Here is a 25,897-nt window from a genome sequence, read left to right as displayed (position 1 = left end):
CATGTAATCTCTTAGTTTGTATTTTAATTTCTAAAAATAAACCCCCCTAATCTTTTGTTTGTGTTTTAGTATGAAATTTTGGCTGAGTTAAGTGGACAAATGGCAGATTTGGGTACCAGTGTGGCTGGGATAACCAAAGTCCTCCTGCCTGTGCCATTGAGACACCCAATTTAGGGCTGAGAATAGGATCCAGCAGAAGAGTGCTTACCCAGCATGCATAGCCCCCTAGGTTCCATCCTCAGAATCAAGGTAGAATAATCCCCAAACCTAATTTAGTTGTAGATCTCAATCTCCTACTTTGTCAGAGAATACATCAGCTAGTTAAAGCTGACCGAGGCTAGAATCCTGGCTCTCCTGGTAGCTGGCAGGACATCCCTGCATCTGGGGCTCCATCTCTAAGATGTCACTCACTTCTTTACGCTGTGGTGACAAAGTGAGATCTCCTAGCAGAACGTCTGATTTTGCGGACTCTCCATGTCCTTCCTAATTATGTTTTCTTCTTTCAGATCAGATGTCCCTCACCTGGAATGAGGCAGCCAGAGATAGCCGTTGTCTCTCTCTTGGCTCTGGAGTCAAGTCCCTTTTCTCCTCCAAGGAGTGGTCTGAGAACATGCCCAAACACATCAAGAGACAGCAGACACCAGACAAGAGCATTTTAGATCAGCCTTAAGAAGAGAAAGAATGCCCACACCTAGTTTTCTCAGGGCTTGAGAAGATTCTAATTTAGCAAACTGCTGTGCCTTGAAAGGAAAAGGTGGAGCTCCCTGGGATGCGCCTACGAGGAGGGAGACGCTATCCTGGTGGACACTGCTGTGAGGGTGGTGTCCTCAGTGAGTCACTCTGGGAAAGACTGGCCCAGCACACACATCTGAATTGTCCCTTGAGATTCAGGTTACATCAAAGGACTCTTCAGGAAGAAAGTTGAACAGGAAGGTGTCCGTCCCTGATCCCAGAGAATGAAAAACATCCCAGTTCCCCACCGGAAGCAGGAGACATAAAGGTATTTAACAAAGTATTTCAAAGGGGCTCATCTTCTGCTGTGAACATCTGGAGACTTCTGTTGGGTGAATTTCAGTGCCCGTGACACCCAGACTATCTACAAAGACTAAGACATGCCAGGGGTTGAGTGCTCAAAAGAGCCCATGGAAAATTCCAAGAGGCAAATTCTTAGGACATGCTCCAAGGGTCAAGGGGAAATAGTCATTTCTTCAGATCAAGGTTCCCAGTTCCCACCCACCGTCCCGGTCAAGGGCAGAAAAAGCCCCTGCCAAGACAACTCCTTCCTCCCTTAGCTGGAAGTTAAATATAACAAACCCTAAACCCTGACAGAAGGTAAACACAACACCCAAGAGACTGAACACGGCTTCCTTTTGTTTTTGTGTTTGTTTTGGTTTGGTTTTGGCTTGTTTTCTTTTCTCCACCAGCCAGGCTGTGTTCTAAGAAGTTAATGGGGAAGATGGGCTGACCAGTTAATTGCATCTGGGTTTCAGTCCCCGGTCCACTGTCCTATGAAGACTTCCATCTGATTAAGGAAAACACAGCGTGCACCACGTAGAGCAGAGTAGCCACATAGGCAAACACCTGGAATCAGAGGAAAATTCATTAGTGTGAGGTCATATATGCATGTATGTGTGCATGTGCGTGTGTGTGTGCGCGTGTGTGTGTGTGTGTGCATGGGACTGTGAGGGCTTCACTGTCACATGGCACTAGAGGACAGATTCAGGCGGGGTATGTGGACCACCCAGATTCTCAGGTAGTCTAACCTTGCTGTCTTACTGTCATGGGGTCATCTGACTTGACTGGGGACATCAAAGTCCCCTTCAGTAGAATCATCACAACTGGGTGTCAGTGACTCTGGAAAACTTTCCTTTGAACACTGGTAAGACCACAACCAGTATTTCTCAGCTGTGGTTCTAGAAGCTAGGCTATGATATTATGAATGCCTGGGCTTACTGCTTCTGGTTAAGTTTCCTGTGTTGTCTGTATATGATTTGCTTGTGTGTGTGCATGTGCATGTGTGTGCATGCATGTGTGTGTGTGTGTGCGCGTGTGTGAGTGTGTTGTGTGTAGGCTGGAGAAGGGCATCAGATGTTCTCTATAAGATTCTCACTTTTTGTCTTTGAGGCAGGGTCTGTCTGTGAACCTGAACCCCTACTGACAGCTACTGAGTGCTATAGGTTCTCCTGTCTCTGTCCACTGACTGCTAGAGTTTTACAGCATTTGGAGGATGTCCAGCTTGTTATGGGATCTGAACGCTGGTCCTTATGCTTATACAATAAGCTCTCTTAACCACTGAGACATCTTTCCATCTCTCAGAGTCTTCCTCTTAATCCCTGATTCTTCATTTCCCAGGCACAGGTGAGGTAACAAGGCTTCAGGGGAAGCAGAGAAGGCAGAGGACAGGGGACACCTAGCTTCTATCAACAGTAAGTGGTGCACAGAGACGCTGCTGAGGCGGTGCAGCCCGTCACCTCTGACTTGCTGTGCTCACCTGGGCTCTGTGTGCCTCCATCACCCTACTCTGGGTAGCTGACCTCCCTAAAAGCTTTCCTACTCCCAAATCCAATATTTGCGCCTGGTTTTGTGACCTTCCTTGGGCAAGGGATCAAGAGTTTCCAGCTCAGGCACAACATTTAGGGCGGCCACGCTTCTGTGAGTCTTGGAAATGCCCATAAACAGCACCCACGGTGCTCAAGCATGGGTGAATGCTCCACCCACATTGGCCAGAGGCGATGTGTAACCTGAGTTAGTTAGTGACAAATTTCTGAGAACCAAGGAACTCCTAACTACCCAAGTCACCTGTCCCCCATTCAGATGGGACTTCCAGGCCCAAGGAGAACCCTTGGCAGAAGCACCTCGGGAGTTCTAGAAGAGACAGCAAGTGAAGATTTAGTTTGCAGATAAGATTAAGATATCCCCGAGCACACCATGGATATTGAGAGTCCAGGGCATGCTCAGATATTTTGACCTTCAAAAACCCTTTCCTGTGAACTTCTGCCATGATGGCCCACCACAATGAGAAATCTCCTTGGTCAACCTCTGACAACCACAGAAGGTTTTCTGTCAAAGAAGCTCCACACGCTGCCACCAAAGGTCAGGGTGAAAAAACTGGGCTTCAGAAACAGATCCCAGTTAGGGCCAAAGAGGCTCCAAGATCAGGTGTCAATTCCCTGTGGACCAACCCAGAGAAGACTGAATGGAAGTAGCTCTATATTGAACCTGGCTCACACGTCACTTTATTGGTTCTAGCCCAGTGTACTTGACAAATGAGAACATCTGGTTTTTGATTCTAGCACACCTGACTTTGGCTGGGCATGTACATGTCTATCCATAGAGCCCAAAAAGAAAGCCTAGGGACAGAGTCAGCCCTGGGTGAGTAGATACTGTGAAAGGCCCACAATGGAGGCAACATAATAACCAGTCTCCATCTCCATCCAATCACACGGATGACTCTTATGGATATAAAGGTTGAGGGGGGAAGCTAAGGATAAAAGAATGAGCCTTGCATAATTCCACCTCTAGAAGCAGGCAAAACTGAATTGGGTCTCTCTCTCTGTCCCTCCCCATCCTGGTGTGTGTGTGTGTGTGTGTGTGTGTGTGTGTGTGTGTGTGTAGTAGTAGTAGTAGCAGCAGTAGTGGTGGTGGTGGTGGTGGTGCTGGGTATTGAATCTAAGGCCTTGAACATTCCAGACAAATGCTCTACCACTGGCATACACCTCAAGACCTATGTCCTAGTTCTTTAAAAAATAGTCTATTGAAAATGATAGTAAAATATCTGTGTTTCTGTAGGTGTATGCGCATGTGAGTGCAGTGCCCAAGGAAGCCAGAAGAGGGTGCTGGATCTTCTGGACCTGGGGTTATAGGCAATTGCGGTGCACTGGATGTCCATGCTGGGAATGGAATGCTGTGAGGGCAATATTCTTTCTAAACCCATCTCTCTAGCCCCATATATCTTATTTCTTAATTATAGGAGGAGTTATCTTCTCATCAATACATCTGCTTGAACCTGTGCACTTGACTGGGTGAAGGATGCTTTTTGGTAAAAAGTTGGGATGCAGTAGAGCCAGCTAGTGTTCATTTAATCTACCCAGATTTTCCCATCACATCTAATCTACACCACACTGTTGTCCTGAAGACTTTTAGGGGAATTGTTGTCAAACACTTGGATTTCTGTGAACTTGGATGGCTTCTAGGTTAGGAAGGGGGAGGTCTGAGGTGCTCCTCCAATGGCAGATGGAACTATCTTTATAGATAGTGGCAGAGAGAAGGGGTCACCAACCTCAGGGAGGAAGATACAAGCTAGATGCTGCCTGGCTATGCTGCTGTTCGGAAACTCCATGTTGGGAAGTGTTCCATGACATAGAACAACTGAAGAGCATAGTTACAAGATCCTCAGGGTGGCCAGGCTCATGCAAGTTGCTTAAGGGGTCATGCAGCTTCTCCAGGGTTGCATAGTGTCCCATTAGGTTGATGCTTTGAGGAACTTTCTCCCCAGACTTTCCCTCTAGATCCAGGAAGAAGCATATTGCCTAACAGCCATCCCTGTGGCCTGCACCCAACCTCTGTTCCACACTTTGAGCAAATGACACAGGTGCAGGGTCTTGGAATCTGTCAGCTCATTCCCCTTCGGGATTGACATGATGTGTACAGCTCAGTTTCTAGAAGCTGGAGAAGCACTGTTTCTAACTTTTGTTTTTCGTTTTCCACATGTCACTCATAGTGAGAAATAAGTTTTCTGTTGATGATTCTGAGTTAAGTACATCAATACATTGCTCTAAGGAGCAATCTTCTGAGTGGTTCCACCTACCACTCAGAAAAACATCTTTCTGAAATAACAGCCTCTTAAGTCCTTGTCATTTGGACCTAGTCCATTAGAAAGAAAACCCATCCTGTCCTCAGTGTCCCTTGTCTTGACTGAATGTCTCTGTGGACAATACTCAAGGAGGGTATGAGACACAAGTGGCCAAACTCACTCCTCAAAATGGATACCAAAAGACTGGATAGGTGGTCAAGACCCTGGCTTTGACACTTGGCTATCCTGGAAACTAATCCAGGCTGCCTCTCTGTCTGTGACATGAGTGTAACAATACCACTGCCTTCGGGATTGCTGTGAGGGTCAGATAAGAACACTGGTTGGGTACTTAGTGGTCATTATCCTTCAGATGTCTGACCATACACAGCCAGTCTAGCACGAGCTCCTGTGTCCACTGAACCTTGGACCATGCATCCCTGAGAAGACAACCAAGTGAGTTATGGCTCATCTCTTCCCTTCAGAGTGGCTTCACTGCTTCACAAATGAGGGGAAGGTTTGATTTCATTGGGCTGGGCCACCTTCCACCTGCAGCCTCTGCAGCAGGCTGCGAGAGCCACTCGCTCTGTGTACCGCAGGTACAGGCTGCAGGGAACTTACCACTGCGGAGATGTTCTCATGGTAATGCTTGTAGGTAAAGCCATCGAACATTGTGATGGTGGCCAGGGCTTCCAGAACTGAGGCACTGAGGTAAAACAGGGCAGCCACACAGTGGTAGGCTGCATCCTGTGGGTGAAAAGGATTGTGTCAGAGATGAGAAGAAACACCCCAGTCCAAACTTGGAGACAAAGCCCTCAAATTACCTGCTCCCATCTTTGTCCCTGGCCACTGCCTTTGAATCATACCCATAACCCCTAAGTCTACCAGTTGAATGGAGATTTGATGGCTGTTGGCTGAATTTCCTTTCCCTGGGTAGATCCCACAGTGAGCTCTTTAGTGGAAGAGGATGCTGTTTTCTCTGAGGTATTAAAGAGGGATTTTGGAGTGTGTGCTGATTGTTCTTTGTTATTAACTTGACAGGACTAGAAACTTCTCTGAGGAACACCTCCGGGTGTGTCTTTGAGGTTGTTCCCACAGAGGTTTAACTGAGGATGGATGACTCATCCGGAATGTAAATGGCACCATCCCATAGGCTGGGGTCCCAGACTGAACCAGGAAGAGAAAGTAGCCGAGCACAAACATTCATCCTTCTGCTCTCTGATTACTGACAGATGAGATTAGCGCTTCACCTCTTTTGCGATTAACCCTTCCCTACCATGATGGACCATACCCACAAACCATGAGCTGCATGCACCCTTCTGTAAACTGCTCTTTATCAGGTATTTTTCCACAGCAACAAGAAACATAACACATATAGGATTACAGGTAGAAATAAAAACTGGTTTTGGACCCCAAGATCAACTGTGCATGCTTACAGTCCTGGCTTAGATGCAGGCTCTTTGTCCAGGGAGAGAGAAGCCTGGGCCATTTCCATTGCTTTCATTTTGTTGTGTTGGTCTTATTTATTTCTTTTGGCTCCTGGTGTATTTCAAAGCAAAAAGGAACTGCGACACTGTTCTGTGTGGTTGTAATTTGGAAGTGATTTCAAAAGTGCAAGTAGAAAGGCCATGGAGAGGTATCAGCCTAGCCAAGTGGCCTGACCCTCTTTAGTTAATAATAAGGAAAGTCCCCCTTGTATTTATTTGAGGCCTGTCTCCGGGACCTCAAAGAAGAACTTACTACAAAAAGAAAGAACACAGGCCATTTTGGCGCCCAAGTCTTCTGGAAAGCGTGTGCTTAGACTGTAGTCGCCATAAGGCATGGTCTGGCCACTAGGGAGCCATCAGCTTATACCCAGCCTTCAGGACTTTGCTCCCCAGGACAGTAGCTATCCTGGATAGTGGAAGTACCTGAGAGCTATCAGGTGCACATGGGTTGGGGCGCTGGCTCTCCTTGAAAAGGCTATAGCAGATAAGAAAGCAGAGCACCCCATGAGATTCTGCAGTAAGTCCTGATCCTGCCTCTCTGCTCTGACCTCCTCAACGCAGGAAGCCCTCACTGCCATGAAGAATCTGAACCAAGGCCAGGCCAACTCAGCTTTGGATTTGTGCTGGAAAATGTTTCCAGGGAAGGCCCAGTTCAGGGTTGGAAAAGTAGTCTTCCAGTCATATGGTTCCAGCACTGTCCCCCTCCCCATTCACAAATTCCCTGGGCCAGCACTCACCAGTGTGATCCAGGAAGCCTCCCCGCCATGAGTACCAATGATGTACATGACCATCAGGGAAGTGGTGGCCACAAAGCAGAACACCGACACGAACATCACCCAGCCCTGGATCAGGGGCAAGGGCACCAGGGAGGAGGCGATCAGGATCCACACCAGGCCTCCAAAGATCTGCAGGGAGGAAAGAGAGAGAGAAACAGAGAGAGAGAGAGAGAGAGAGAGAGAGAGAGAGAGAGAGAGAGAGAGAGAGAGAGAGAGAGAGAGAGAATTGGAACAGGGCAAAGCACAGGTCACCAAGGGGCTCAAACCCTAGCTCAGAGCCATAGCAGGAGCTCAGGGACTCTGGGGTTGCAGATACACAGAAAGCATACAACAAGGGTAGGCATGGGCCTCAGCAAAAACATCTCTTTTATCTTCCAGTGCCACAGGCTAGACCTTCAGTCTCACCTTTTGCCATCGCCTGCTGGCTTACTTTGTTTCATTTCTTTCTTTCTTTCTTTTTTTTTTTTTTTTTAAGGTTTTTCGAGACAGGGTTTCTCTGTATAGCCCTGGCTGTCCTAGAACTCACTCTGTAGACCAGGCTGGCCTCGAACTCAGAAATCCGCCTGCCTCTGCCTCCCAAGTGCTGGGATTAAAGGCGTGCACCACCACCACCCGGTTCTTGTTTCATTTCTTAAATACGATTTTTCATTTATTTAACAAATGTTGTATCACACCTGGGCATTGTATTAAACGCCCCATAAACATTGACTCTGGTACCTCCAGCAACAGTGTTTTATGGGCAAGAAATGGACATATTTGTCAAATGGTATAAGGGAGGCATGTGAAAGCATTGCAAGAACTTGAGTATTTAGTGTTAGCATTCGAATGCCTACCCTTCCTTCTGAGTGTCTGTTCTTCTCAACAAGTGCCTTGCTATTAAAATATTCCTTATATTATAAAACAGTAAGCAGCCAGCTGGGGGTGACAGTACAGGTCTCCAATGCCAGTGCTAGAGAGGTAGAGGTAGGAGGGTGGCAAGTTCAGGGCCAGCCTAGGCTAAACAGTGAGTTGTAGGCCAGCCTAAGCTACATAGTGAGACCCTGTATCAAAATATCATGTAGCCAATGGTAGAAGTCACTTGTCTAGCCACTGTAAGACCCTGGGTTCAATCTCCAGCAACAGAAAAAAATTGTAGCAATCAAGAGATTTTTTTTTAGGTTTATTAATGGGTAAACATACTAGCTACACTATATTATTGGCACTTTTTTCCCCTCAGACTCAGAGTCTTGGACCCTGAAGTGTAGGAAGTTCTCTAACTGTTGGTGTTGAAATTGGAGTGGAGGGGTCACAGGTTGGCCATCTGCTTGAGAAGAGCACACCTCAGGGATAGCCAAAAGAGATCACCATTGATGTCCCCAGGGTTGGAGAGCTCCTAGCAAAAGAGCTTCCAGAAGCCAGTGGGATGGTGGAGTCACATGAGCCTCCCTGGGATTGTCTCTGCTTCTCTCTGACCCCTCTTCAGCTCAAGCATTAGGAGATGGCTCTGCAGTAAAAAGTCTGGAGAGCACTGTGGTAGAGCAGGGCACTTCCTTCTGAGAATTTGGGGCTGAGGGCAGTCAACACTCCCAGCCTTGTGTTGCAGGTAGAATGGGACCTGCTTTTAAAGGCGGCATTGAAGAATGGTATGGAGAAAAGCAATGGTCACTTAAGTCTGTCTGTCTGGTCCTTTAGTGTGGGATATTTCTCTCCTACGTACCCTTGGTCTGGTCACCTTATAACCATCCAGGGCCAATTTAAGTCAAGCTATTTGTCTGTATGCGTCAAGGGAATTCTGTATCTGGCAAGAGGTAAAAGGTGCTTTGTGTGATCAGGTAGTTTTGGGAGTGAAGTCTGCTTTGATCACAGAAGCAAGCTCCCTGGGTGGGGGTGCTAGGGGAACCCATCCATTCCATCTCCCAGCTAGCCATCTTCCATATAATCACCCTCCCAACCATGCTTGTTAAATGGCCGGACTAAACCATCACAGGAGCAGCTTAGGTTACCTGTATGTGCGGGAGCACTACTCTGTAGAATCTATGTGGGGTCCTGTGGGCTGCAAGTGCTTATGGGAGGCTCATAGGCTTGACCTTGAAGGACGACGAGTGCCACAGAAGAAAGGAGTCTCTTTCAGTCCAATCCACCCTCGCAACTCTTGCCAAAGGGCTGAGTGGATCAAGACATTCAGACTCCCTCAGACCACAGCCAGCGAAGGTAGACTGGGTGATGACTATATTTTATGTTTGCTGTGGCTATATCATTGCTTTTAGGACAGTGTGAAATGCATAAGTTAGGCTACTGTGCATGGGTACCTGCAAATGTCAGACTTCGAAATGGCTTTCAGTTCCTGGTCTGCAGAAGTATGGCTTGTATTTTATGTCCCTTACATCACCCCTTTCAACTCTCTTCTCCACTATGGGAACACACACAGGAATTGTGAACGGAAGTCAAAGGTGGGGCAGCAAGCAAGCCAGAGTGAAATAACACAGGGTTTGCCAAGGTCTTCCTAGATGCCAGAACTGAGCTGGATCTGAGTTTCTGGCCAATGCCTGACTTGATTCAGGCTGCTTGAGTGAGTGCTTTCATCCTCTGCTGGAAACTGTGCTCTAGTTCTCTCTCTCTTTCTCTCTCTCTCTCTCTCTCTCTCTCTCTCTCTCTCTCTCAATCTCTCTCTCTCTCTCTGAGAAAGACAGACAGACAGAGAGATAGACAGGCACAGATATATACAGAGAGAGGGAGGGAGGGAGAGAAGAGAGTGATCCCCAGAGTCCAGTCAGAACCATTGTACACAATTGTCCAGAGAATGAAACGCATCTTGTACCTAAGTCCAACCCCCAGCCCCTGACAGTCCTCAGGACCTGCCTCTGAGCTTGCCACCTAGCAACCTGGATCTTCTGAAAATTAGGTGTCCCCTCCACCCTTTAAACAGTATAAACAGCAGTAGGTTTCACAGTGAGGTACGGTTCTCCCTGTCTGCCTTCCTTTCTTTCTCTCTGTCCAGCTTTTGAGACAGGGTCTCTCGCTATAGCCCAGGCTAGCCTGGAACCATGTTACTTCAGTTGGTCTCTAACTCATGTCAATCATCCTGTCTCCACTCCCTGGGGGCGGGGGTGGGACTATAGACCTGAGCCATCATGTCCATCTGTCTTTATAACATTGTTAATGAGATGCAACTCACACATGGTACAGTTCATGCACTGAAGATCCACACTTCAATGATGTTTAATAGATTCATACATACAAACTAACCATCACCTTGGTTGACTTTAGATAACTTTCATAAATTCAAAATTCTACAATCAGTAGGCTTTTATCATTATATTTAGCATAATGACTCCCAAGGTGAATCCTTCTCTTCCAGGAGGATCCCTGGAAAACAACTGTATTATCACAATTCCCACCAGTCCCCTGTGAGGTGTCTGAAAGCCACAGTGCCACTGGCTCCTAGGATGAGCTGGCTGTGGTGATGGTACATATCTAGGAGCTCATCAAACACCATCTGGATTTACTAAACACCTAGAGACATTCTTCCATCAGTTTCCTGTTTGCGTTACACCTCAGATTAGGGGCCGGAGACTTTGAAGACATCATTGCCAGCTCTGGCTTTTGCCCTCCTGTCTGGCAATAGGTCTTCCCTATGCCCACTACTGCCTGGCTGAATAGGTGGGGAGCAGAGAAGGGAACGCAGGACGGAGCAGACAGGTGTGGGAATGAGGAGGTGTCTGTGAAGGTGTCTAAGTAGCATCGGAGGGAATATGAGGCATGTGGCTAAGAAGACTCACAGCCCCATGGAGAAGGCCGGAGGATGAGGGGAACAGAGCTGAGGAGAGAGCGTATTCCCAGACAGCGTTTAGAAGACTTTTATCATTCTTCACTGGGTACTCTCCGATTTGGAGAGTGGCCTTTTTCGAGACAGGGTTTCTCTGTGTAGCCCTGGCTGTCCTGAAACTCACTCTGTAAACCAGGCTGTCCTCGAACTCAGAAATCCACCTGCCTCTGCCTCCCAAGTGCTGGGATTAAAGGTGTGTGCCACCACTGACCGGCGGAGAGCGGCCTTTTGCTCCTGTCAGTTCTCCATTGACAGCTGCAGCAGCTGTGGGTGTACGAAGGCTTCCACACCTGTGGATTTAACCAATTGCAGACTTTAAAAGTGGAAAACCCAGGCATGGTGGTGGATAGCTGAAACTCAGGAATCTGAGATATGTTTATGCATTGAGGCTAGACTGAACTATAGACTGAGACCCTGTCTCAAAACTTACAATGAAATGTTTGGAGGAAAAGAAAGCCTGCATCTGAACTGGATGTAGTTTAGACTACTTTTTTTCTGGCCTAATGAAGGCTAATAGCTGGTCCTGAGCAGGTGAGGTGACTGGCCTGGAGCATGGTGCCTTAGAAGCAGAGGTGGATTTAGCTAGTTAAGGAGAACATAGGGCCAGGGTAGGCTTCTCCGGTGGGATAGAGACTATACCACAGAAGAGGATGCTGGAGCAGGTTTCACAGCTCCAGAGGGTGGGGCACGATATAAGAGCAGTGGGTAGCAGAAGCTGGGGTGGAGGAAAGGCAAGCCATGGAGAGCTGATATTTAGAATGAATCACGGGGGCCAAAGCCTGTTTGCACCCCACTCCACCTTCAGGTTGTCCAGAGGGCAAACAGAGAGAGCAAGCAGGGTGCCCACACCCGGGAGATAAGCCACTCCTGGGCAGTGAGCAATCCTCTCAGGCCTGGCTTCAGGACCCCGCTGGCCAAATATTTGTCAAGTACATGGGGATAGGTGAGGGTTCAAAACCATTTCTTTGTGTAATGAAAACTCTAGGTGTCTTTCAGCTCTTGGGCTCCAAACACACATACATGATTGTTAAAAAGCAAACATTCTACAACCAGGTGGGGGTGGGGCCCTGGGATCTGTTCATGTTAAAGCCGGGTTCCTCCCCCCAACCCTCCCACCCTCGCTCCCACATCCATTCCATCACACCACAGACAGCAGAGTAGCTGCCAACAGTGATCTCTCAAATGACGCTCTCCAAGCTGCTGTCCTGGGAGCTACAGGGATTGATCAGTTCCTCTGGGCCCCAGTGCTCCAAGCTGGAAAACGGGAATAGAACCTGGATTGATACCCTAGGGTCCTAATCCATGACTAGGCATCAAATTATCTAGGACACCTTTAAAAACTAAACAACATCATTCAGACCCAGGCCCAGGGTCAGAATAAACTGGAAAGAGGCAGAACTGTGAGATTAAGAACCAGAGGACCCAGGCTCCTTGCCAAAGGCTGGGAGCATGTTTTCATAACATGGGGCTCCGGGTGATATATGCTCCTGACAAAGCAAAAAGACAGCAGACACTGTCTCCAGTCCTGTAGAGTTTCCAGCAGAGCCAAAGAGAACTCCACTGTTGGTCCTGTCTGGCCTTGTGATGCAAAAATATCACCTGGAACTTTGTTTTACTGTCTTCAAGCTTCCATCTCTGTCTTGCTTTGTGCATGAGAATAGCTTGTTGCCGATTGTCCTCTAACACCAGGACACAGCCTCACTGACTAGCTAGGTGGAGGGTTTTGCATGGGGTGGGAATATTGGGCTGGACATTGCCTGGCACTGGATGTCGGCAAGAGCTCTAGGGATGTTTCATATGTAACAAAAATGTTTCCAAAGATTTAAAAATGGTTCTTATCCATAGTTTACTCAATCAAATGATCGTTGTGGAAAATAGTTTCCTCAGGAGATAGATAGTTTCCGGGGGAGCTTCTATGAGCCCCAAGAAGATTCCCACTGTTTTGTTTTCCTTCATTACTAATTGTGTGACTTCACATTTGTCAACAGTCAGAGGGAAACTTTTGAGAGTTGGTTCTCTTCTTCCACCATGGGTTCTGAAGGTTGAACCAAAGTGGTCAGGCTTAAGTACTTTAACCTTTGGGCCAACTCTCTCTCTGGCCTCCTGCTCAGTCTTATGAGTCACCTACAGGAAGAAGACCAGAGTGGGCAAGGGGACAGATTTTAGGCTAGAGTTCCAAATTTGAATCAACGATAGCTTTGCCATCTGGGCCACCAGGACCCCTGGGTAAGTTACTTAACTTTTCTGTTGTTCTTTTATGTGTGAAATGGTGACAATGATACATATGAAGAGAGCTGACATCAGTAGAGAGCTGTTGTGAGTAAAGCAGACTGTGACCACTTAAAAATTCAAATGGCCTGTGATGTCAGTATGTATAACTTCTCACTTGCTAACTTGCTGGGAGCTAGAGTTAACTTATTAATTAACTATGGGGTTTTTTTTTTGTTTGATTGATTTTTTTTTGGAGGCAGGGTCTTAATATGTAGACCAGACTGGATGCCTGCTGGGTTATAGTCTAGGATTACTGGAGCTAGGAGTCACATCAAAAACTGGGGATGTAGCGTAGTTGATAGAGAGTTTGCCTAGCGTGTGTGAAGCCCTGGATTCCATCCCAGCACCTTAAGAATGAGCTATACCTTGTGGCACACACCTATAATCCCAGCCCTGCAGGGATGGAGGCAGGAGACTCTGGCATCCAAGGTCACCCTCAGTTACATAGCAGTTTTAGGCTGATCTGTGATGCATCAGATCTTGTCTCAAAAGAAAAAAAAAGTGACTATATAAGCATCAGAAAAGAAAATAACACGGTGTGCCCCAAACTGAAGTTTGTAGAAAATGTTCTGGCTTAAGGGAATGTAATGTCCATATAAAATAATGGGGCCATCTTTCTTACAATGAGCTCACTTGTAAAAGAAGAAAGGAATTCTCTAGGACATTCTTGAGATTCATCTGGAGTTTCTATTACTTGTGGAGCTGAAAGAGTGCTTCATCCCAGCTCATCCACTGCAGGGATTGGGTGGCTGAGGTCAACACCAAGAATTTATTCCAATTCTCTGGCGGTTTCCTGAGAGCACTACATGCTGTAAGAGTCCCCAGAGCAGAAAGTCTGCCAGGGGAACATGCCAAGATAGAAGCCAAAGAGGATGCCATCCACGTACAAACCCCTTGAGTCAGACATCAGGGCTCCCTAGAGTTCCCTCATAGGTAAATGTGACCAGGAGTTTGTGTGTTGACTTCTTGGGAAGTAGAGGAAATGGTCACAGAACACAGGCTGAGCACCAAATACTAGTCTTCTCTTTATCCCGTGGGAGGAATAGAGAAGATGGCCTCATCAGCTGAGAGGTGCCAGTTGGCACACTCAGGCTTCTGGGAGGGCTGCCAGGCTCCATATTCATGAATGCTGTCCCGAGGCCACCAGGAACGGCAGTCTCAACTCTCTGTTGGCCACGTGCATGCTGAAGCTTTCCGTAGCCAAGAGTTATGTCAACACTGAGTGTACTGGTGAGTTTTATGTCAACTTGACACAAGCTAGAGTCACTAGACATGAGGAAACCCCAATTGAGAAAATACCTCCATCAGATCTGGCTGTAGACAGGGAAGCCTATAGGATATTTTTTACATTATTGATTGATGGGGATGGTCTAGCACACTGTAGTGGGGACACCCCTGGGCTGATGATCCTAGGTGCTATAAGCCATGAAGAGCAAGCCAGTAAGCAGTACTCCCCCACGGTCTCTACATCAGCTCCTGCCCTGTCTTGGTTTCCCTCAGTGAATAGTGACTTGGGATGTGTAAGACAAATAAACTCTTTCTTCCACAAGTTGCTTTTGATCATAGTGTTTGATCATAGTAATAGAAACCCTAAGAGACCAGGATTTTATTTGTGGTGGTGACATGAACAGTGTAATCACTGTGTGTTCCAGCAAGCTGTGCCTATATCAGGCTGGATGGTTAAAAGAATCATTCTGTAAGCCAGAGAACAGGGGACATTCTTGTTCTGTGTGTGCACGCATGTGTATATATGAACATGCATGTATACAAGTGTATCTGTGCCTAATACAAGTCCACATGAGTTCATGCGTGTGTGTGCATGTGTGAATGTGTGTTTGTATGCATGCACACTTGCACAGGGATGTGTTCTTATGTAGAGGGGCAGATTAAAGAAGAGCTGCTGCCAGGGAGGGAGATGGCACCAGGGTGCTTGGGTAGTCAAGAGGAAGAATGATGGGGGGGGGGTGTCAGAATAACATCCTTGACCACTAAACACTGCAGCCTTCCCAGTGTTCCTTAGCTTTGCCTACAAAACATAAGTTTGGATGGAGCCTGAGGCCTCCTTTCTTATTCTGAGAGGGGAGGCTGACAGAGTAGAAGTAAACCCAGGGAAGTTCACCAAGATGTCAGTTCTCTCTCCTGGGTTGGGAGAAACTCGGCTCCTAATGAGTCAGAGGGCAACCTTCCTGCACTCTCGCAGCTGCTCACTCATGCACTGAACAGGTACCCAGAGTGACCCTGTCAATACTGTGACAGGCACACCCAGGGAGCCAGGGGTAGGAGGTGGGAGCGGATGGGGGTGGGGTGGGGTGGGAATGTATGCTGCTGGTCCCTGAATGAATGAAGGCTCCCTCTGACTGGCCAGTATCAGTGAACTCCACACACATGGTCTCATTTGGGTGGAAAATTTTGTACCACACCTACATTCCCTGACTGTGCCCAACAAGATAAACAGAATCAGAGTGTCTGTAAAAAAATACTGGACAAGCCACCTGTAAAAGACAGAATCCGTGGAAACACTAGACCAGAAAGGAGTGGCTTTAACCCAAGAAAACAGAAGGTATTGACAGGCATCACCAAATAACTCGGTGAGCACACAAACACGTGTGTAGCTGAAAACACCCAGCAGAGTCCCAGCATGATTTCTGGGGCCCTGGGGGCATTCTTGGGGCTTCGTGGCCACTGCCAGTTTCTCCTTTTATCTGCCTTTAAAATCAGGGTCCTCTTGTGATCTGTAAATGCTAGTCAGGTGAGAGCAGCCACCATCTGCTTCCTATCAGCTTTGCTGAGAACAAATCCTACTTTCAACAAGTCTTGTTGAGTGCCCAGTCTTCGGGCATGGTCTCAAGACCAGCCACAGAGGCCTGCAGAACATGAACTGAACACCAGGAAAGAGTGCTATTAGGATGGGCTTCCAGGTGATCGAGACCGGTAAGGCTGAAGGGCCGCTCCTCAAAGGGGAGCATGTTTGTACACCCCCACCCCACTGGGCTATGTGGTGATTTTAGAAAGCCTAAAACCCAATCCTTCTCTTCCTGCCAGGCTTCCTAGTCTTACTATGCCTGACTTGTCACCTCACTTCTGCAGGACAGGACAGCTGATGAGGAATGTGACAGCACACTACTGTGTGCCCCTCCCTGTACCTGTGCCCTTCCAGACAGTTTGGATACTGTCACGCACTTGGGAAAGGTTAATTCCATTCCCACTGACAATCAGTTCCTATGCCTGTAGGGTGACGCAGCAATCTGTGTCATGCTTAGAATCCCCAAAGAAGCTTTCTCCACCCATTCTGGCAAAGGCTAGCTGAGCTGCGCCAAGAGCAGCTCGGGCAGCACCCAACCTCCAGGACAAAAGGCAGGACAGGGTTACCACCACACCCACTTTCCTTAGCTGGTGCATCAAGCTGGCTGGAGGGAGTTGCTAACTCAGTTGTTGAATCCTGATGGGAAAAAAGAGTCGCTGGGAAAGCCCCACAGAAAGCATCTGTATGGGACACAGTGACTGAGGGATACAAATTAGTGTCCATCACAGCCCCACCTATTCTCAAGCCTCATCCTACACTGCCAGGGCTTGAAACAGATGCAGGAAATGGTGAAGATTGGCTAGACCCCTCCATTTCTCTGTGGGCACAGGGTAATCAGTCGATCCCAGAGCAGGGGCTGAATTATTAGTCAATTAATAATAATTATATCTAATAGTGATTGAGTTGTAACTATATCATGTTATTTTAAGAGTTATGTGTACACATTCTGTAATGTGTAATGGCATTGTGGTCAATGACAGGTGCACACATGAGTAGTTCTATAAGATTTTTCCGCTTGGTGATGTCATGGCATCTTCATTTGTGAAAGTAGACACTGTGACCTTCACACTACATTAAAATTTCCTAATGAAACTGTGACGGTTAGCTTTGTTAACTTGAAAAAACCTAGAATCACTTGGGAAGAAAGTGTCAAGGGGAACTGGGTTGGCCTGTGGGCATGTCTGTGGGGGTTGTCTTAACTAAGTTAACTGATGTGAGAAGACCTAGCCCACTGTGGGCAGCACCATACCCTAGGCAGGAGGTCTAGAAATTGAGGCTGAGCCCAAGTAGGCAAGCAAGTGAGTGTGTATTCATCTCTCTCTGCTCTTTACTATAGATACAATGGGGCAAGCTAATTTGAAGTTCCTGCTTTGACTTCCTACAGTGATGACATGTAACTGGGATTGTAAACTCCTTTCTTCCCTAAATTGCTTTTTGTTAGGGTATTTCATCACAGCAACAGAAATGAATGTGACATTTACCCATGGATTCTCACTAAGTCTAGCATGAATTCAACCTTGTAGCTGGGCGGCTTTAGACATGGCCATGGGACTATTAATACCAAGGGAGAGGAGAAGAGTCCCTTGGTCCTTGTTGGCTCTCAACAGGGCAGGAAGGGAATGACAGAGGAGATGATTGGGGAGGCAACTCATGTCTGCCCTTCCTGCCATGAGACAATAGTGGCGATAAGCTCTGTTCCTTCCCAGGACAAGAATAATAAAGTTTGTGTTTAATACCTAAATAACACAGGAAGCAACAACACCCAGGGACAGCATGCCCTCTTCTGTGGTCTACCCTGATGGAGGATGTAATCTTTGACCTTTCTCTGAGGTGCCCACTCTCTGAAACCTGTTCCTTTGGCCTTTAGGGGCCTCCTTGGAAGTTGAACCAATAGTTTCAGAGGGACCTGTCCTGTCCTCTTGGCTGTGTTCCACAGGTTCTCTCCTCTGCCCAAGTATGTTGACCTGTCACAACTTATAATGAGGCTTTCTTGCCATTCTGCAGGTCCGGGGAACATTGATGTGTTCCTGTGATCCACACTGGGGTTGTTTTGCCCAGATAAGGGCAGAAAACTACCAACATGTGAAGCATTAATCGCACAGAGCCTGAGGCTGTGAGGCTGGAGTGAATCAATAACCCTGGGAAATGCCACTGCTGATGTCCAGCCAGATGCTAGCAGGAAACTAAGCCTTCCAGCGTACAGAAGGACCCACGTATTATGGGTCCAATCGGGATGAATTGGGACGAATCGGGACCAATTGGGACCTGCTGTTTGTTCCTTACTCTTGGGATTAATCTAAACCCATGAGAAGGGGTCAGCCACACTCGCCCATGGTGCTTTGCTTCGAGAATGAGGGTGCGTTTACTACTGGCTTCGCATTTGGTGACTCCAGAAGCGACAGTTACTGGAGTATTCTACTAGCACCTTTCTCTAGGACTGCAGGTCTCAAGTCATGCCAGATCTAGGGACAGACAATGTGAGTTCTCAGGGGGAAGACTGAGTCTGGCTGTACTAGGAGATTTTAGCCAGTCTCCTTCCAGAAAGTATTTCTTTAATTCATTAAGAGTCAACCTCTGGCTCCTCCTATATAAGGACTGGCCTCCTCCTGGTCCAGTGTCCATTCCAGCCCTCTCTCTCAATGATGGATTGTGGTGCCAAAGCAAAGTGCAGGCATTCTTGGGTAGGCAGCTCCAGGGTCTCTCTACTGGTCCTGCAGACACATGCAGGGATGCCCAGCTGAGAGCTGACCTTTCTCTACCCTTCCAGCATTTCATTTTGTGGGTCCTCCTTCCCTGCACTCACTGGAAGCTCTCAGGTAGGGAAGGTGTCTCTGTGGCTGCTCTGAGTTACCAACTCCTGATCAAAGCAGGCCACTGGCCCTTGAAAAACTGGAAAAGTCACTTCTCAAGGCCAAGAACTCCTCTCCCCAGATCTCTATAATTCTGCCTTTAGAGGAGAGGAGGGGAGTAGAATGCTGGAGCAGAATTTGCAGTACTTCCCTCTAGAGAGCTCAGAGAGGATGCCAAAACACAGGACACATAACGCCACATACCCTGGAGGAGCCCTAGCCCCTCTTTCTATCCCACTTCCTAGGGACACCAGGGAAATGCTCGAACAGAGTGTCTGTGCTACAGAACTGTGAGAACCTCAGGACACTTGGGAACCTCACCTGCCTCTCAGATATCCATTCTTCTATCCACTCTTTTAGAAAAGGTCTTAAAAGGTGGCCCGGATTACATATGACCACACCCACTGAGTCAGTGGTCAGTGTAGGGCTTATCGTTATTGGATGCAGGGACTAAGAACCTGTGGAGAATATTTTTATGTAGTGGTGGTGTTGCAATCAGCAGCTCTGCAGTGACTCTGAGCTGTCCCTACATTCCCCAATGGGTGAGAGAGAGCTGCCAAGTTGATAGAGTTATCTGCTCCCGAAAACCTTTGCTGTAAGAAAGCAGTTGCCCAGACTCAGGCAAGTGGCTCCCACTCTTCCTCAGTTTCTACCTAGACCTGAAAATGCAGGGTCTGGGATTCTACATCTCTTGTGCTCTGGCGGGCTGGCTGCATCATCTCACGACCCAATCAAGGCTCTGTGGGGCTGGCTCGTCCTCAGCCAGGTGAAAACCTAGGACCTGTCTAGTCATTTTCAGACAAGAAAAAGTTCTTCTTTATTCTGAGACCCATAAAAGCCATCATTTTAATAATTAACAGGTCCAATTCAATGTAGTAGTCAATACTGCATACCAATTCCGGACCCCTAAATATGTACCTACCCAGTTGTCACCAGGGACTGACCTCGCCTCCTTCCCCAAGTTTTGAGATGTGCAGAGGTATATAAACAGCCATTTTTGGAATTCCTAGTACCTCTTTTTAAAAAGACAACGTATGACTATATAGCCCAGGCTGGCCTCAAACTCACAGCTCCTGACTGAGATTACAGGTATGAACCATCACACCAGGCTTCTATAGACTCTTCTAGAAGTTTTGTCATGAACTTCTAGCCCTTCTTGCTGACAACCCACCTCTTGGGGAGGGCAGAGGGGGGAGGTGATGATTATATTTCTGGCATGTCTGTTAGATTCCATTGAGAGGGGTTATTTTAAAGTTTTATTGCAGTCTTTTCTTCTGGACCTGTTTTAACACTCATAGTCCATCTAATGGGTGGGAGGTGATGACTCAGTGAGGTTTTGGTTTCCTTTTCTCGATGACTACCTCAGCTGAGCATCATTTCATGGGTTCAAGCCATTTGCCCACATTATAATTGTATTTTAGGTATTGAGTTATAATATTCTTAAGAAAACACCCCTGAGGTGGTCAGTGCCTCTTCCAAACTTTTAACTTTCCAGCTTTCTGTCAAAACACATATTGTTTCATATGCATGGTCTATGTTGAGGAACTCTTACAGACTGAGTCTGCCTTCTCCCTTCTCTCCCAGGCAGAAGCCAGCCCTAAAATCTCCAGGAAGAAAGAGTCAAAGATGGCAAGTGAGACATGGAAGGTCTCTGGGGAAAGTGACAGATGTGGGAGGTGGGCAGACGTACAAGCAACGGCTGAGGTAGAAGAGACACATTTTTTAAAACACAAAGGGATTCTGGTCAGGAGGGAACCCTAGAGACCCTTGCTATCACACACAGGAGTGGAGAGCACACTAGTGGGGGGCATTTTCACTAAACATGTAGGGCTGAAATTTTCCACACCAAGCAACTCTCTTCATGAGGATGGTGGGGTCCTCCTATCCTGTCTGTAGATTTGATTGTCCTGCCTGGCTAGCCTGTTCCTATCCTCAGAACTAGTCTTTCTGTCATACTGAATAACTTAAAAATGGGAGAGGACCCTTGGAGGCTGTGGTCCTGTCATCACCAGAGGTGCCTCCCACCCTGTGTATGTGTGTGTGTGTATGTGTGTGTGTGTGTGTGTGCATGTGTTTGTCTACAACCAAAGTCTTCACAAAGAAGCATGAAGATCAGCTGGCACTTTATCTCATGACTTGGTATGGTCTTCAAAGAGCCAACAGCAGTTTCTAGAGACTAAGATTTTTTTTTTTCCTTAAAAACCCCCTATCCCATCACACCTCAGACTGAATCTTGCTCTCCTTTGATCAGACCTCTGTAAATTCCTCTTTATAAAATTCTGAAGAGTCACCCATTACTTATTCTCAGGTCCTGGATACCATCTGCTCATTTTTAGAAAACCAATACTGAGCAGACATAGGCTAAGAGATATCAAAGACAAGAATGCCCCCCCCCCCAGCACCCAGTAGGTACTTTCTCATATGAGCCAGATGCCTGTGTCAAATACATTAAGTTGGCATTGGTCCAGGGTTTGGTTGGCAATCCTGAGCATAGAAGGAATTCTATGAGATCAAAAGGGCTGCTAAAGACCTAGATGACCTTGGCAAGTCCAATCCAGCTCTGGGCATTGGGTGCTCCTATTTGTAAGTTGTAGGGCTTGGCTTGGTGGTGTGCAGGGTTTCTTATAAATGCTACTTCCATACCCATGGCCGTGATTATGCCTGGGGTATGAACTCACTTTAGAGACACCCACGTTTGGGTTCAACTCAGTACTCATCTCAGTTTCAGAGGCATCCCTTGATGATGGAGCCCACTGTCTTTGGCATCCGCATGTCGGTTCCTAACCATCCAGTTAGAAGCCGAGCTTCAGTTGTTAAAATTATCCACATTTCTTTTTCTCCAAGCCAATGCTCCACGCAAAGATTTCTGTCTGCGTGGTAAAAGCACAGGAAATGTTGTCTCCACACCCACAGAATTAAACAAACACCCTCCTGTCCAGGTAAGTGCTAGAGGACCCTGGCGACCGGAAACTGAAGTAGCTCTGAAGTCTTGGGACACTTTACCCGGAGTTCACAATAGGAAAATTTCTCGAAGCTAGTGAGTGGACTCTAGAGCGTAAGTCTAGTAGTACCCAGCCCAGGCGAAGAGTCAGCCCAAGGTCAGCCAAGGCAGGCGACAGAATTCACCTGTCTCCCTCGACTCCTCCCTCCCCTCACACTGGGCTTAAGGACTGCAACCCAGCAAACGACAGCCACTGTTTTTCAAATTCCGCACAGAGGCATTCCCTTTCCAAAAACTTCAAAGGACCTGAAAAGTCTGGCTTCTCTTGCTCTCCAAATTTCTGCCCCCAGCCTAGAAGGGTTCTTTAGCTGGGCTTGTTTACTCAGAAGGACTCTCTGTGGGAAAGGCAGGGCACCTTGTTAGGAAGCTGCGCTCTGAAAGGAGCAAAACTCTAGGAAGAGGTTTTCCTGCACCTGCCTGGGAAGTCGGTCCGCTATTTTAGAAAGGAACAGACCACCGAGAGATGGGGAAAACTTTCTCAATTTTGGTTCCCTTCATGCTACTGGTGTAACTGGGGACAGCGGTGCAGAGCTCCCCAGCAACTCAGCCCACCCCGTCCCTTTCCCAGAACAGGGCGCGCTATCACTCACGAACTCTAAGACGAAGAGCAAGTCAGGGAAGGTGACGAAGACCGAGAAACCACTGGGCAGGGTACTGCCACCCGAAGCCGCTGCTGGGGCCATGCCTGCGAGCTGGCGTCGGCCTTGGGACTGGACACACTCGCCTCCGACTCCGCACTGACCACTCGCTCGCTCGCTCCGCAGCGCCCAGTGACCGCGGCGCCCTCCCGCGTGGGTTAAAAGCTGAAAAGCCTGGGTCAGAGGAGGGCGGAGCTCTGGCCACCCGCCCCGCCCGGGTCTGCTGCCCCAGGGGACACGGCTGAATCGCCTCTGGCGCCGCCCTGAAACCCAACGGTGTGCTCTCACAGAATAAAGGGGTCTGTGGAGGGAGGCTCTAAGTCCTGAGGGAGGATTAGGTGGTCATCTTGGCCAATGTCAAGGAAATTTGTCCCCATTTGGTGACCCTCTCATCTCACCTGGAGCCCTTTGCTTGATGCTCACCTTCCTGGCCATATTCTACCCAAATCTGTCATCTTCTTCCCCAATGCAGACTGCCTGAAGTGCAGCCCAAGGATTGAAAGTAAGAAACTGGAGGACTCAGCTTTGTCCCAGCCAAGCAACAAAGGAAGCACTAGAGTGATCCCATTTAAACATAAAGCTCCCTGGTTGTGTGGACCAGTCTGTATTCACTTTCAGATGAGCTTTCCCAGGCTGCACTGGGCTACTTGCTAATGAGCCCAGGGCCATATAGGTTCTAGAAAGATATGGATGACAAGCTCTCATCAATCATCCACTGTAGTGCTCTCAAGTCTTCCTAGAAGCACACGAGTGTCTAGGGTCTAAGGTGGGTCTGGGCCTTTTGTTAAGCTATATGGTGGCCTATGGTGTCTTTCTCCAAGGTAGGAACTGAGAGGTTAATATTGTTGTTGCATACCATGAGTCAGGAAGAGGTCACCTCTCTCGCTCTCTCTTCTCCCCCCACCCCCTCTCTCTCTCGTGCAAAGGTCGGGAGAGAACAGGTTTGGAGAGAGGGGCATGTTCAGAAAAGTATTTGTGGAACAGGAACTGCCAATAAACAACAGCAGACACTATTTGGTTTCCGGGTTTCAAGTAAGGTAACTTCCAGTTTTCTGGTGTTCTAGGCTCAGAAGGGAACGGCAGCTGTCACACTGAGTGGTTGTCAGCTTCAAAGGCACTGATGCTGTCCTACAAAGCTTTCAGCACTTGTGATCAATGCTCCCAAAAGACCACCCCCAATCTCTCCCAGATTCAGTCATCTCAGACACTTGTTCCCTGAGGCTCCTCCCCCACCAGTGGGGCTCTGGGCCTCTCAATTTCCATCTTAGGAGCTCAAGGAAGTTGGGAGGTCATCATGCCCACTATGGATAGAGAAGCTTTTTGCAGGTCTGAAATTAGAGAGCCGCCTTGGGTGGGCCCTTAACCCAAGGGATTTTATTTATCAACAGTTGTCCGAGGCTACGGGTTCACTGTGTGGTGTGAAGGTTGAAGGCCCCTGCTGAGAGCATGGCTTAATGGCTGTCATAGGTGCCTTGGCCTTGGAGGTGAGGGGAGCTGGCATTATCACTCAGCATTGCAGTAGACACTTGGCTTGGATGATATTTGATAATATCCAGAGCTGTTTTGTCTGCCATTACCCTACCACCCAGACTCACAGAGTGATAGCGTGCCCAGGCTATGGTGGGTAGCTAGGCATCGTGAACCCTACTGCTTCTGGGGATGCTACACAAAAACCCACAATTTGAAGGCTGGACGTGGTGGCTGGTTCTCAGAAGGCTACCTTTTGATGGGCTTGGGGGGGGTGCATGTACTCAGTTGCCTCCAAGAACAAAGGGCTTCACCCGTTTGGTTTGTTTGCTTGATTGGTTTCTTTGCCTAGCTTTTTCTATGCCCACATTTTCTTGTACCAGAGAGACAAGGTCCTCCACCATTGAGGACGCCATCACCAGGCTCCTAAGGCGGGGTTAGCATTGTCTGGGTGAGTTAGAATCCGCATGCAGGGTGGAGGGCATCTGAGTAAAGTCCCTGTTCCCTTGGAGAATAGCATCCAAAAGGTATATGACATGAGCATTGACAGATACCTGGTTACAGCCTTCTTCAGGGTGAGTCTGCACAAACCACTTCCTGGTCACTGTAGAGCAAACCATAAAGGGCAGTGTCTGAGTTGGTTCAGGTTTTTCACCTCCTGTTACTGTCATCTGGGGGGGGGGGGTGCTGTCAAGCTTCAACATGCAAATAAGGGACAGGACAAGCATTCAGATCACAGCACATGGCACAGGTGACACTCCATTTGTCCTTCTACAACAAGGCTAAGTTGAGGGCTGCTTGCACAGTGGGGGCTCTGTTTCTGAATTCTCTGTAGTAGAATCTTTGGGTCTGCCCTTCAGGTATGGCAACAAACTAAATCCAGACCCTACTCTCAGTATCGCCTCAGCCCCAAATCAATTGATGCTGCCCAGAGGGGAGCTCACGGAGCAAGGTAAACCTCTGCCTTGTTAAGCTTGCCACATGATGCTGGAGATAGCTATCAGTCAGTCACACCATGTAGTAGTATTTAGTGTGAGGTGTGGAGTGCAGAGAGTCCCACCAGCATCTATTAGCAGAGCCTATCCAGGCCTAGATCTGGGCAACTCATGGGAGGACGTGCCCTTCAGTTGGTAGGCAACTGCTCACCAAGCAGGGTGAGGGGAGACTTCCTTCTCCACATTGGAGACAAATGCCACAGGCCTCTGGACAATTCTTGGGGGTGTAACAGTGCTACCACCTTCCACTACATGGCTCAGAGCCCATAAAAAGAGAACAGTGAGATTGGAGGGAGCAGGCAGTTTATACTCAGCCATGGGAATCTGGGGCACCACGGAACATGAGAGTCCTGGAAAACTGATGCTGGCAGGGGAGGGTAAGAAGCCTGTGAGGACTTACTGAATCAGATGAGCCCTGAGGAAGGAGAGAGGACAAGGGAGTGGTGGCTAGAGAACCTGGAGACAGGAAGCCTTGAATCTTTGTTGGCAGTATGAGGCTCTAGGGCAGAGCAGAAAAGAACCTGGGTTGGGGGGAAGAGGCACATGCACATGTCTCCCTGCCCAGATGGAACCCCTCCCCTCTGCCCTAGGCAGGGACCTCAGGCACAACAATGCTGGGCAGCCAACGTTTGTCAAACCTCAGGAAATATCAGTGTTGGGGTCTCTTTCATTGAGGGAGCATTTGAAATAGCCCTCAGACCACCTTGGTTGCACAGGGCATTCTTACAGAGCGAGACACTTGCTGGGTAAATGCTAAAATTTGGCAGGTGCTCCTAGAATAACCTAGGCTTTGGATTTTTCTGAAAATCCACACTTCTACCTGAGGCTACCTTCATTGGGCACCCTGCCCTGAGGTTGGCAGAGGAGACACACACACACACACACACACACACACACACACACACACGGGCTGACTCCTTCATGAAGGACTAGGAAGGAAAGAGAAACCTCTGTACATCGTTCCACTGATGGTAGCAGCTAATGCTCTCTAACTGTGGATCTTCTTAGCATTCCTG

General features: G+C 48.0%; 1 protein-coding gene across 4 annotated transcripts; it reads right to left on the bottom strand.

Moving 5' to 3' along the window:
* Positions 1–1,368: 1,368 nt before the first annotated feature.
* On the bottom strand, positions 1,369–22,464 carry Mal (mal, T cell differentiation protein). 4 transcript variants are annotated; one of them, XM_028756932.1, is made up of 4 exons: positions 22,372–22,464; positions 7,014–7,181; positions 5,411–5,536; positions 1,369–1,581 (listed from the first exon to the last, which is right to left on the bottom strand). In XM_028756932.1, the coding sequence occupies exons 1-4, from the start codon at positions 22,462–22,464 to the stop codon at positions 1,507–1,509; spliced, it is 462 nt and encodes a 153-aa protein (XP_028612765.1). In that variant the 3' UTR covers positions 1,369–1,506. The 4 variants fall into 4 exon arrangements, with proteins under 4 accessions (XP_028612765.1, XP_028612775.1, XP_028612784.1 ...); XM_028756942.1 differs by lacking the exon at positions 5,411–5,536; XM_028756951.1 differs by lacking the exon at positions 7,014–7,181.
* Between the last annotated feature and the right edge of the window lie 3,433 nt (positions 22,465–25,897).

Source organism: Grammomys surdaster, unplaced genomic scaffold, assembly GCF_004785775.1.
Source record: "Grammomys surdaster isolate TR1022 unplaced genomic scaffold, NIH_TR_1.0 129, whole genome shotgun sequence".
Taxonomy (NCBI): Eukaryota; Metazoa; Chordata; class Mammalia; order Rodentia; family Muridae; genus Grammomys; species Grammomys surdaster.
Note: the sequence above shows the minus strand (reverse complement) of the source record. Positions and strands in the feature narration are given on the sequence as shown.